Source organism: Malaclemys terrapin, chromosome 1 (genome assembly GCF_027887155.1).
Source record: "Malaclemys terrapin pileata isolate rMalTer1 chromosome 1, rMalTer1.hap1, whole genome shotgun sequence".
Lineage (NCBI taxonomy): Eukaryota > Metazoa > Chordata > Testudines > Emydidae > Malaclemys > Malaclemys terrapin.
Genome location: NC_071505.1, coordinates 57,996,903 through 58,010,384, shown reverse-complemented (window position 1 = coordinate 58,010,384; position 13,482 = coordinate 57,996,903). Strand labels below are relative to the sequence as shown.

At 35.4% G+C, this 13,482-nt stretch overlaps 1 protein-coding gene across 5 annotated transcripts in view; it reads left to right on the top strand.

Moving 5' to 3' along the window:
* RPAP3 (RNA polymerase II associated protein 3) overlaps positions 1-13,482 on the top strand; it is a 40,197-nt gene that overhangs the window by 13,758 nt on the left and 12,957 nt on the right. For 4 of the 5 annotated variants that reach the window (XM_054025097.1, XM_054025091.1, XM_054025104.1 and 1 more), the window contains 8 exons: positions 2,271-2,398; positions 3,658-3,779; positions 4,237-4,307; positions 5,687-5,821; positions 7,132-7,259; positions 8,616-8,737; positions 11,487-11,557; positions 11,685-11,801. In XM_054025097.1, coding sequence (XP_053881072.1) covers positions 2,271-2,398; positions 3,658-3,779; positions 4,237-4,307; positions 5,687-5,821; positions 7,132-7,259; positions 8,616-8,737; positions 11,487-11,557; positions 11,685-11,801 — 894 coding nt within the window. Of the gene's footprint in view, positions 1-535; positions 595-2,270; positions 2,399-3,657; positions 3,780-4,236; positions 4,308-5,686; positions 5,822-7,131; positions 7,260-8,615; positions 8,738-11,486; positions 11,558-11,684; positions 11,802-13,482 lie in introns of all 5 variants that reach the window. The other variant, XM_054025112.1, reaches the window with a different exon arrangement.

The following is a 13,482-nucleotide window of genomic DNA, read 5'->3' as shown; positions in this document are numbered from 1 at the left end:
CCACACAAATTACACACATGCGTCTGACGAAGTGGGTATTCACCCACAAAAGCTTATGCTCCAATACATCTTTTAGTCTGTAAGGTGCCACAGGACTCTTTGTTGCTTTTTACAGATCCAGACTAACACGGCTACCCCTCTGATACTTGACACAAATTACTAGGTATCCTGCACTCTTCATGCCTTCAAGTAGCCTTACCATGCCTGTTAATGAAGGCTTGTTAGAATAGCTAAGATCTTGTGGCAGACCCCAGCACCAATGGCACCGACTTCCAAAAAAGCCGACAAGCAATATCAGATTTCCTCTGAGGGATCGTTGAGCCCATTCTGCCTTTGATGTCCTTGGGTGGGTGGGAACATCACAAAGGTATCTAAGGCATATACGTGGCCCCAATGGGTGCAGCTGAAAGGATCTGATCTCACATGCATGGGACACATGCACACCAGAAGCAGAATTTGGGTGGACAACACAGCTCAAAAAAACAGTTACTGTAGGTTAAGTAATCATTCTTTTTTTTCTCCCCTCCAATTTCAGCTAGAATGTATGATGTCTTCATTTTGCCAAAGGTCCATGATTCATTATATTCTTCTGAGGTGAGAAGGTTCCCTCCTGATCTTCGCACACCATTTAAGTTAACTTTCTGCTTGTTAAAGGGGCTAGGTTGTTGAGACTGAGCTTCCCTATCTTAAATATAGCACAGCCCTGGAAATACTGTTGTCTTCCCTTCCTCCACCACCTTGCCAGTATTCCTCATCCTGGACCTAAAGTAGCTAAATCTAGGAGTGAGAGTAGTTCAGTCGTTGTCCATAGGTCTCAACCTTGGTCTTTCTGTTGACGTCGAAGAAGAGTGCCAATTCTGATGGGAGGTTTTTTTTGTTTTGTTTTTAATTTGACTATCTGTTCATCAGGATTTGAGGTGGGAACACCAACTCACTATATATGACTGTGCAGAACTCAGATGGTACAGTACTAACTCTTTGTCACTATCAACCTTGGCTGGACTTGAAAGTCTTCATATTCTGTTGTCAGTCTCCTGACCTTTCCATTTCTTTTATGAAGTATATGTTTTTGATTCACTCTCTCAGTTCTGAGCTTCCAGCTTACCTGTATGACTCTGTTGCCTTGAACAGCAGCTGATCACTGGGCTCATTCTGTAGCTTGCAGAATTGGTAGTCTTGTGAGGCAGCAGCAGGCTGTTAAGAGTAAAAAAGTGTGATGCGTGTCGTCATCCTCCTTCCTAGAGATTGTGTTACCACAACTGTCCTAGATCCAACCATCTGGAAGAAAAAAAAAAAAGGGGTTTCCATTACTTCTGAATTTCTCTTGTACGCTGTCCTGTATTATCTTAGTTGCTGTCATTTATGAGTTAACCTTATGATCACTGTTTTTATTTGTGGGACACTTTGTTGTTCCATTATAGATTGGGACAGTTCATCTTGACTGATGGGCTGGACAAATATTCCTCACAAGATTTTACATTGGCTTCTTTCCCATACTACTATTATTTTTCTAGAAGATTTTGTTTGAAGATGCTATGTAAATTATTATTGGAGTAATATTGGCAGAAAACAGATTAATGTAGAAAATGTACACAACTCTCAGGGTGCATCTCAATTCAAAGTGGTGTCAATTGTGTCTTAAATGTTCCTTTAAAATCTAACCCAGACTGACTTTTCTGAATGCCAATAGAAAGCTGCTTCCATAACTGTGGAAACAATAAGTTCTTTTTTCCCATCGCTTCTCCAAATATCTCCAAATTATACTTGGGCAAGCCAATAGTCTGGCCTCAGAATAACTTGTAACATAAAAGGAAAATACAAAATGTACTATGGCATGATGTCATCGCTTTCTTGGAAAGCTAAAATCCTGTGATATTTGGTTGGATTTTCATTGGCAACATATGAAGAGATTTTAATAATTATGGAAATTCAAACAGCAGTGGTCTGTATTAAGTTGAGTCTTTTAACAAGATGGATGACCTTGAAATAATAGTGTATGACAAAGTAAACCATTTTTATTACAGGGATAATAAAAATTGACTGTAGGAAGGTGAGAAACATTTTAGAAATGTTTTGTAAGTAACAGACTAATGATAGCAATGTTTGGAGACTTTAAACTGGAATGTTTAACCCAACGTATAAAATGTTTGTTCTCTTTGCACCACAAAATTAAGAGACTGAACTGAAGTGAGTACAAAATGTTTATTTAGCAAAAGACTGTACTGTGACAAATTGACAGCTGCCCTTTTTTTTTTTTTTTTAATAAACAGGGCAATATGTACTTTCAACAAGGAAAGTATGATGAAGCAATAAAATGTTACACAAAGGGGATGAATGCTGATCCATACAATCCAGTCCTCCCCACAAACAGAGCATCTGCTTTCTTTAGAATGAAAAAGTAAGACTTGTTATCAAATTTTTTCTTTGGAATACTATTTTGCTTTGAATTGTAGTCATAAATATATTGTTTGTCATGCAAAGATCCACAGGTCTGTTTATGTGCATTTTCAGCCTGCTTGCAGTTTTGGAGGTAGAATTTGATTTGCCAGGATGGAAAGTGTCTTTCTGAAGTTATCCGTTTCAGTCTGCCTCCACAGCTTCAGACTGAAATCCCAACCTCCCTGTTGTAGAATATTTGAGTAAAGATACTCTTTTTTTGCCCTCTAAAATAGCCCCAAATTTTCACAGAGCTTCCAGGACTTCCCATTTTTGGCAGAGGGAGATTGCTTTTCTCCCTATTGCTGAGGTACTGTGGTGTCTAGAGACCCTGCACACCTATTATATTGGAGTGCATCGTAACAAAGAAAAGGAAAAAATATTTGTCTCTTAGGGATCGTCTACACAAACACTTAGATTGCAGCAAGCTGGGGTGTAACTAGCCTGCCGCACACTAAGTGTCCATGTGGACCCTGCTGCTGCACATTAGAAGTTTCCTAGTGCGCTTTAATCTACCCTGTTTGGGAGTAGATTAAAGCACACATGGGAATTTCTAGTATGTGGCAGCATACACACAAAGTTCCCTAGCGCACTTCAGTCTGTTCCCATTTCAAAGCGGGCTAGGTTAAAGCTCACTAGGCAACTTTTAGTGCGCAGCTGCAGTGTCTGCATGGGCACTTAGTGCACAACAGTTTAGTCTGGGGTTGATTTACACCCGAGCTTGTTGTGAACTAAGTGTTCATGTATACAAGCCCTTACTGCTCCCTTTATCAGGTACTTCAACTGAGATCTAAACCTCATTTCTGGGCATGATCCAGGCCCTTTATTGGGAATTCAATCTTTATTGGGCAGCAGGTATTGCTCTAGCCTCCTCCAGATGTCAGGAAAAGTCCCAGGTGGCCCTGGGGCAGAGAGCGTAAGCTGTTTGTTTTTTGCCTTTTTACTCCCAAAGGGGATTACCATCAGAATAGTGCTGAAAATACTTTGAGGAATAGTACACCTAAAATTATCAGAGTTCATGTCAACAGCTAATGCTGAATACCGCCTCTACGCACCGTCTTTATCTAGAGGGTTAATGTCACTGAAACCCCCTAAAATGGACTCTCTCTCTAATGTTCTGTCATACTTCGGATAAATCCTGTTAGCTTAATCTGGAGCCATACTTATGTTTCTCTTTAATCTAAATGTATTCAAAATAACTAATTTGCAGTATTGTTATAGGTTTTCTGTTGCTGAATCTGACTGCAATTTAGCACTTGCACTAAATAAGAATTATACAAAGGCTTATTCCAGGAGAGGAGCTGCTCGCTTTTCTTTGCAAAATCTTGAGGGGGCCAAAGAAGGTTAGTTGTTTTTTTTTTAATTTATTTAAAACAATCCTTATTGTAAATGCAAACTCTTTTATACACTAAAGCTTCTTTTTGTAGATTTGTTTGTTTGTTTTTATTCCTGTTGATAAAGAACTCTTGATTTCCATTTTCAAGAAGAAATCAAACGGGTGCCAGATCAAGTTTATCTGGCAAGTTGAAAAAGGATAGTAAGTCTAAGAAGAGTAGTTACAAGTAGTATATGAAATAATTGGATTTTAAATGGCTTAGAATAGTAAACTCTGTGTGACATCTTAAGCCAGCTAGCCTTTTTTTTTTTTTTTTTTTTTTTTTTTTGGTAGTACCACAAAATGACTTGATAGAAGCTGTCAGTTCACATTTTGGTAATAGTTAAATATGCTAGTTTCTAATTTCTCACCTGTAATGTTGTTATATAAAAATATGGAATTTTGATGTCCTGTCTACTGTTTAGATTATGAAACGGTTTTAGAACTGGATCCAGATAACTTTGAAGCAAAAAATGAACTCCAGAAAATCCATCAGGTAAGAGCGATGAATCGTTGCTAACAGTCTAATAAACACCTTTTTTTATATTTAACTTGATTCATGATGCCAAGAAACCCTTTGTTAATTTTATATTTATGCTTTTAGTACATGCCATATTTTCCGTCAGGATTTTAAGAAAAATTTTAGTCTACTTCTTGCAAATTAATAAGCAGTGACCAAAGAAATGGTAGCTCATTGGCCTACAGTGTACTAAACCATATAAATCTTGGTGGGGAAAAAAACAGTGGATACCAATATTCTGACCATGTTATGTTTCTAACCTGTTTTTGATTTCGCAAATGATTTTCATCCTCCCATCTGTTCTTTTGTTTTTGTTTTTATGTTTGTGATCAGTCTAGCATAAGTCACATAGTAGCACTGTATATAAGTGGAAGAACTTAACGTGTTCCGTTAGCTACAGAGTAATTCTGGCTGATCCTATGTTTGAGTGCGCTCTACTTATGCCTCAGACTAATTTTTTGTAGTTGATACAAATTGGGAAGCGTGGTGAGTGGGTGTAAGCATGGCAGGAGATCAAAAATCGATGTGGATTAAAATCTATGGTAGGTCCACCACGCAAGCAGTGTACTGAGAGAGAATGTTGATTTTAATTAGCTGTGGTAAATACAAGTTACTCAGAGTCCAAAAATAATACCCCTGTTATTTTGGAAGCATTTGGAAAAATTACTTTTAAAACAAATCTTTGCCTTTTAAACATTGTAATGAACTCTAAAATGATTTGCCAGCTGGAGCTAATGTTGTACAGATAGTGCTGGGAATAAGCTACAAGCATTCTTCAGAAACTGGAACATCAGAATTTTACTGCCCTCTGCTTAATATTTTAACAAAAATCAAAGTTGTGCTTCACAGAGACGCTGTGATGGAAGCATGTGGTAGGTAGACACTTCAACACAATGAAGAGCTCTAGTCCCTTTTCAAGAGCTAGTCCCTTTAAATGTTTTTATTTCTAACAGTGAGAAATTGTATGCATCCAAGTTATAACAAAGTAGCTTCCTTAAAAATAAATAAAATGCTTTCCAAGATAGAGTTTTGATTAGACTACAAATTGTGATATATTCCAGTTGAAGAAAAGTGTGTGTGTGTGTGTGTGTGTGTGTGTAGACTTGTCTACATGGTGCCTTAGTCCACACCAGGAGGAGTGTAAATGCTAATGTGCGCCAGCATGTTGCACATTAAATGGCCTGTGTGGATCCTGCTGGCACACACTAAAAGATACCTACTCAACTTAGTGAGTGACATGTTAGTGCACATTAGAATTTACACTTCTGCCTGGTGTGGACAAAGCCACCATATAGACAAGCTGTGTGTGTGAGAGAAAATGAGTTGAATAATATTGCTGATGCTATCTATCCCAGGCTCTAACATCAAAAGAAAATTCACAACAAAACGAAGCTGAAGAAGTTGGAAAGAATCTTGAATTAACAGAAGAAGAAAAGAAGCAAATAGAAGAGCAGCAGCTCAAGCAGAAGGCTATTGCAGAGAAAGATTTGGTAAATCACATAACCTTTACCCATGAGGGGAAAATGAACAAAATATTTACTCGAGATAAGTAATAGTATACTATAATTTTACTGTGCAAGCAACAGTGGTGCCAGGTATATTTTTTTTTTAGAATAGCCATAATAACTAGAGATACAGACCTCTATAGTCAGGGGGAGAAATTGTGCATTGACAAAGCATTTTGCAATCTGAAGAAGATGAGTTAGAGGGCCTACCTAGAGAAAGAGGAACTCTTGGCTTTTCTTACAGCTAAGTCATAATAAACTATTGCTAAGGATTCCTTATGCTGAAATCTGTCTGCTTTTTGTTTTTCCTCTGTGCTTATAAATTTCCTTCCTTCTCACTTATTTCTGCAACAGGTGGTACTATAGGTTACAGTTGGATTATATGGAGCCATATAATCTTGAAGTAACTCCGTAAGCTTTTCTATAGCTGATGTCCTATAACTATCTGAAAAAAAATGCATCATAGATGTAGATTTCTACTGTAATGCAATAGAATGTTTTGCCATATGCATTATTTTTGATTCTAGATTTTATTTCTTCTAGTCTTCTTCCGAAGAGCAGGAATCTGACAAATAAACTGCACACCACCACCCTTATCTGAGCAGTGATTGAGTCCTTTTTTTATAGGGCTGAATCAGTTGAATCTCCTATCGGACATGGGTTTTTTAAAAAAAAAAGAAGTTTATACTCTTTTTAAAGAACTTTCTATATGAAATGTAGTAATGTAAATGTAGTAAAACATTTTTTTAATTGCAACTTAGAATAGTATCACTACATCACTTATTTTTCATTTTTATTTATATTTATATAAAAAGCTACTATTAGCGTGTGTGTATTCTATTAAATATGGTCATCTCATCCCATGGCGCTGGTCTGTTGTGAGAAATTAATTTTGTGAAGAATATTTGAGTAGTGGTAAGGTTAAAAAGTTAATCCATGTTTGACAGTTTTTTCAGTGTGTTATTTCTATATATGAAAACTAAGTAGGCATCATAAACGTCAAATCTCTAATTTTTTGCATTGATAGGCCAAATTGAATATTTATTTCACCTACCACCCCTTATTCATTTGAACAGATAATTTTATCTCTCTCTAAAATTGCAATGGAATGTAATCTGGCTACAAAATGTCTTCCATTTAATGTAGTAAAGTACTTCTCATTTCTAGCAAATTTTAAAATGCATCACTTATTAATGTGACTCGCCTTATTAGTATTTTTTAAATGCTCACCAGTATATATAATGTCTATCAGAACTTCCTTAATATTGCACAATTTTTCCATCCAAATATATCAGGGAAATGGATATTTCAAAGAGGGAAAATATGAAGCAGCAATTGAATGTTATACACGTGGTATAGCAGCAGATGGCACCAATGCACTTCTGCCAGCTAACAGAGCTATGGCCTATCTAAAGATTCAGAAGTAAGTGGTGTTGAGTGTATACTTCTCTATTCTTTGTAAATTGGGAACAAAAAATGATACATCAGTTTCATTTAAATTCAAACTGTTACTGCCATTCATTCTACACTCTTCTTAGAATTCAGTATAAAATAGATTCAAACAAATGTTCAGTTTTTCTTTTCAATGTCTCCTTTAATATATGCATATGTCATCTTGTGATTAATTTTTAATGAAAACATTTTGAAAGAGAGAAAAATTGGGTTAGGTTGAAACCACAATGAACCTTGAATCATTTTCTCATAATTTAACCAGTCCAATTTTTCTTACTTTTTAAAGTTCTGTGCAACTATACTCGTCTCTTCAAAGGACCCGGATCAATGCTGCTTATGTATGACAAAAAGATAGCAAGTTGCTAGATGTCTCATATAGGATGGAAAAGAGCTAATTTTGCTAAAGAAATTGATTCAGATTTCAAACTTCTGAAGGAATGGTTATAAGCAGTCTATAAAAACAAATATTTTTTTAACCATACAAACGCTTTTCAGTAATGGACGTAGAAAGGTAGTTGGGTTTTTGTTGTTGTTTGTTGTTTGAGTAAACCAAGAAGTCTCGGTTGCATCCGAAGAAGTGAGGTTTTTACTCACGAAAGCTTATGCCCAAATAAATCTGTTAGTCTTTAAGGTGCCACCAGACTCCTTGTTGTTTCAGTAACCATAGACACTCATACTTGTCTCTGGTATTGAATTTTACAGTCAAATGAGACAAAAGTTTCTACCATTTGTAAAGGCTCTTTCCATGTAGTATCTGTTCTTCTGTGTGGCTGTCACAAAATTCAGGTACAGAACCAATATATTAAAGTATATAATAGAAATGTTTTTAATAAGTCTGTTAGATTACGCTTATTTGGAAAAATATTGCTTTCTAAAAACTCTGTAGTTTGTTGTATTTAAAAAAAAAAAGTCTAGAAATAAACTAATACTGTAGACAGGCTCTGACAAAAGCTGGGAATTTAGATCTGTGTTGCGTCACTGGATGTAACAAAAACTAAGGCTAACATTTCAAACCTAGGTGCATAAAATTAAACCCTTAGATTGATATTTAATCACTTAATAAAAGAGGACTGACTTTCAAAGGTGTACTGAGCTCCTGAACCTCCCATTGACTTAACGGGAGCTGGGGATGCTCAACACTTCTAAAAACTAGGCCACTTCTATTGGTGTCTAAATATGGATTTAAGGACTTAATTTTAGGCATCCGGATATTAAGCCTTTGGTCCAAATGTTTATACCTTGGAGAAACTATTTTTTTTAATATTGAAAACTGTGTTTTCATTACATGATTAGTATAATAATCTTTTAAAAATTATTTTCTGCTGAGATATGAGGAGGCAGAAGCAGACTGCACACAAGCTGTATTACTAGATGTTTCCTATTCTAAAGCTTTTGCCAGAAGAGGGACTGCCAGAGCAGCACTAGGAAAGCTAAAAGAAGCTATGCAAGGTGAGACTTTCTATGCAAGCAAATATTTGTGATGGGTTAGGTACCATATGTAGATTTATTTAGTCCTGATTCTTTAAACACCCAATAAACAATTACACCAATTTATTGGCATTTCCAGTATATTGGGGCACAACTTCTAGGAAGACCACTTTTTTGGTACCATGAATGTCAAATCTCTAATTTTTTTGCATTGGTAGGCCAAATTGAAGATTTATTTCACCTTCCACCCCTTACTCCTTTGAACAGATAAAATTATCTCTCAAAAGATTGCAATGGAATGTATTATTTAAAAAGTGTTGTAGAAGGATTCTAGGTTTGGATTCCTGCAAGAAATTAGGGCTCAACTGCATGGGATGTGAATATTGGGAGAGTGGGAGATATGAAGACTGATACCATAGTGGTCATTAAACCAACCTAATTTTCAAGCTTCAGCCTGTGTTTTTAGTATTATCTCTAGCCAAAAACTACATTAAGATGGAGTCTAGTTTAAGAATAGTAATTTAGAGGAAAATACATCACAGGAATAGTGTAACTGTTCCAGAAACAAATATGATAAAACTAGGTAATTCAGAGTTAAGATTAAATTTAAAAGAAATCCAAAAATGTTAAAGGTATGGAAATGCACAGTTAAGGCACCTAAACAACTTTAAGTCTCTGTACTGACACCATGCAATAACCACATAATTATAATTAAAGTATTTTAATATTTATAGTTCCATTTTAGGTAAAAATAATTTTCTTTAAAGATGCACTTTTTTTTTCTCAGCCCTGCTGCCTTGTGGTATCACTACAGGACAGAGTTATGGCTGTTTGGGTGCACTAATTATGCATTTGTAGTTCCTGTTTAAGTATAACATGCCAATCAATCTTAAATATGGAACTGTTACTGATGCTTTCATAGTAAGTCTTATTTTAACATAAAATGTCTTTTTCCCACCTAGTTATAAGAAAATTTGTATATTACATATTATTAGCTACTAGGAAATAGCTTTATATTTTTCTAATTTAAATTCAAACAGTTAACTCACACGATTAACTCAAAGTTAATCGCGATTAATGGCACTGGTAAACAATAGAATACCCACTGAAATTTTTTGGATTTTTTCTGCATTTTCAAATATATTCATTTCTGTTACAACATAGAATACAAAGTGTACAGTGCTCACTTTATATTATTATTTTTATTATAAATATTTGCACTGTAAAAATGATAAAATAAATGGTATTTTTCAATTCACATCATACAAGTACTGTAGTGCAATCTCTTTATCCTGAAAGTGTAACTTACAAATAAAGATTTTTTTGTTTGTTACATAGTTGCACTCAAACAAAACAATATAAAACTTTAGAACTTACAAGTCCACTCAGTCCTTCTCCTTGTTCAGCCAATCGCAAAGAGAAACAAGTTAGTTTACATTTACGAGAGATGCTGCTGCTCGCTTCTTATTTACAATATTACCTGAAGGTGAGAACAGACGTTCGCATAGCGCTTTTGTAGCTGGCATTGCAAGGTATTTACGTGCCAGATATGCTAAACATTTGTATGCCCCTTCATGCTTCGTCTACCATTCCAGAGGGCGTGCTTCCATGCTGATGATGCTAGTTAAAAAAAAAAAAAAGTGTTCATTAAATTTGTGACTGAACTCCTTGGGGGAGAATTGTATGTCTCCTGTTCTGTTTTACCTGCGTTCTGCCATATATTTCATGTTATAGCAGTCTTGGATGATGACCCACAACATGTTGTTTTAAGAACATTTTAACAGTAGATTTGACAAAACACAAAGAAGGTACCAATGTGAGATTTAGAAAAATAGCTACAGCACTCGACCAAAGGTTTAAGAATCTGAAGTGCCGTCTGCAATCTGAGAGGGATAAGGTGTGGAGCATGCTTTCAGAAGTCTTAAAAGAGCAACGCTCCGATGCAGAAACTATAGAAACCAAACTACCAAAAAAGAAAATCAACCTTCTGCTGGTGGCATCTGATTCAGATGATGAATATGAACATGCGTTGATCCGCTCTGCTTTGGTTCATTATCGAGCTGAACCCATCATCAGCATGGACACATGTCCTCTGGAATGGTGGTTGAAGCATGAAGGGACATTTGAATCTTTAGCGCATCTGGCACGTAAATGTCTTGTGACGCCGGCTACAACAGTGCCATGCGAACGCCTGATCTCATTTTCAGGTGACCTTGTAAGCAAGAAGCAGGCAGCATTATCGCCTGTAAACTTCTTTGTCTGAGCGATTGGCTGAAGTAGGACTCAGTGGACTTGTAGGCTCTAAAGTTTTACTTTGTTTACGTTGTTTTATTTTTGAATGCAGTTATTTTTTTGTACATAATTCTACATTTGTAAGTTCAACTTGCATGATAGAGATTGCACTACAGTACTTGTAGTAGGTGAATTGAAAAAGACTATTTTTTTTACAGTGCAAATATTTGTAATCAAAAATAAATAAATATAAAGTGAGCACTGTATACTTTGTATTCTGTGTTGTAATTGAAATCAATATATTAGAAAATGTAGAAAACATCCAAAAAAATTGAAATAAATGGTAGTCTATTATTGTTTAACAACGCTATTAATTTTTTTTAATCGCCTGACAGCCCTAATTTACTTGTAAACTAATTATTTTGGAGGCGGTTACCTTTGGGGAAAAACAGATCGTTTAATAAAAAAAAGAAAAAGACCAGAAATACTTCAACTTGAAACTTATACATTTTTTTCTCATGTTTTTTTATTCACTTAGATTTTGAAACAGTTTTGAAGTTGGAACCTGGCAATAAACAAGCAATAAATGAACTAACCAAAATACAGAATGTATGTATATTTGTGACAATATATTGCAGTTTATTAACAGAATATTTCTGTGCTTAGATTACATGTATAAATGGAATGAATTTCATAACTAACCTTAATTTTAATTATCTGAACAATTATCTTTAAGGAATTAGTTGAGAAAGGGCTGTGGACTTACCAGGAATGTCCTGAACCATCCGCAGAAGAAACAGAAATACGAAACCTGGTGCAGCCCATTGATAAACCCTTACATCTTAGATCAACTGTAAGTGGGAGAGAAAGGGAAAAACATCTTGAAAATATAGAGGGGCATGGAGAAATAGTGGAGTTCAACATTTAACTCCTTTCTTACCTGTTGTGTTGTAAATGTAAACTGATATTTGGCATGCACGCTTTTAGAGTAAAAATGCCTTATATTTAAATATATATTAAGATAATAAATATAGTTTGCAGATACAGATTTCAGAATGCATTAGACTTGCACTATTCATACATTTTAATTCTTTTCTTTTTCTTATAAATATAAGGTAAATTTCCTGGGACACAGAGAGTATTTACTGTATCTTGTACAGTGTAAAGCACACTAATGTTTATCAAATACATTTTCTCTTAATTTAATAAATAACTTCCAAACAGTTTTGTTTCTTGAGTCCATTAATTGTAATATAAACCAAAATTGGTAACAGACTAAAGTTAGGTAGAAAATAATGTCCTTTACTTTAAATTTTAAAAATAAGCATTGGATTAATTACATCCAATTAAAAGATATTGTATAATACAAATGTAATAGAATATATCCTCTATAATGTTAAATTACACTTGGTTATATCAGCTGTAGCATTATTGACATGCTAATTTTCAGCTTAAAAGCCGCACTAACTGGAGATACTAAATATAGATTAATTTGTCCTTCATGGTTCTATTAATGTTAGACATTTACTGACACTTACAAATGTACTGTCCTACTCTGCTCCCTTTTCACTGATCTTGCAGTACAAAGAGAACAGAAGTCACTTGTATCTCCCCAGTGGAGACCCTAAACCTCTCCTGACATGGGGCAGGATGGGTTGTGTCCATAATGGATTGCACTCTGCCTATCCCAAGATGGAGGACTGTTCTTTGGAGATTGTTGCTAGCTAGCATAGCTGTTAGAGCAACTCACACTGTTCTAACCTAAGGTGTGGCTGGGCCGCAGCTGGGGGCTGGAAAGTCATAACTGGTTCCCTGATGGCCTCTTCACTGTGCTAAGCAGATCTGAGTCATGACAGAGAATCTGCCCCAGATTGCGTTCTTCTGTTCTTCCCTTTAACAGATTAATTGGCTGTTGAACTTGAGTCACATTACTAATAATTGTATATAGCCTTGCAAATATGCATAACACACTCTGCTCCCAAAAGATTACATTTAGTGGATGGAATTCATCCTTCATTTGGGTGGCTGGTAAAAGATCCTGAGGTCCTGTGGAGGGCCTGTAATATGATGCCTGCAATTGTTGGAGATCAGGCAGGGATCAAAGTAATTATTAACAAAACAGGAACAAATAAAACACATTATTTCAGTAACAATGGGTAGGTAAACTATGGAATTCAGTGCCTCAGGATGTCATTTAGTCAAATAGTATGGCTGGATTTTAAATGTGACCACAGACCCATTTGTAGTTATTTATATTTTATTTATATTGTAGTATATTTATATAGCAATATAAAGCTAGTCAAATCTCATTGCTACATCTTTCTTTTGAAGTCAGGATACAAAATTTGATTGACTAATGGACTGACCAAATATCCTAGATCCTAAATTGAAAGACTAAAGGGCCTCTCAGAAGAAGTATTGTTGTTGTTGGGTTTTTTTATCTTTTCGTTGTCTGGGAGAACAGAATATAGAAATGGAATGACTTTGAGGTGAGAATGCCCCATGATACAGATGAATAAAGTAAAATGGTAGCA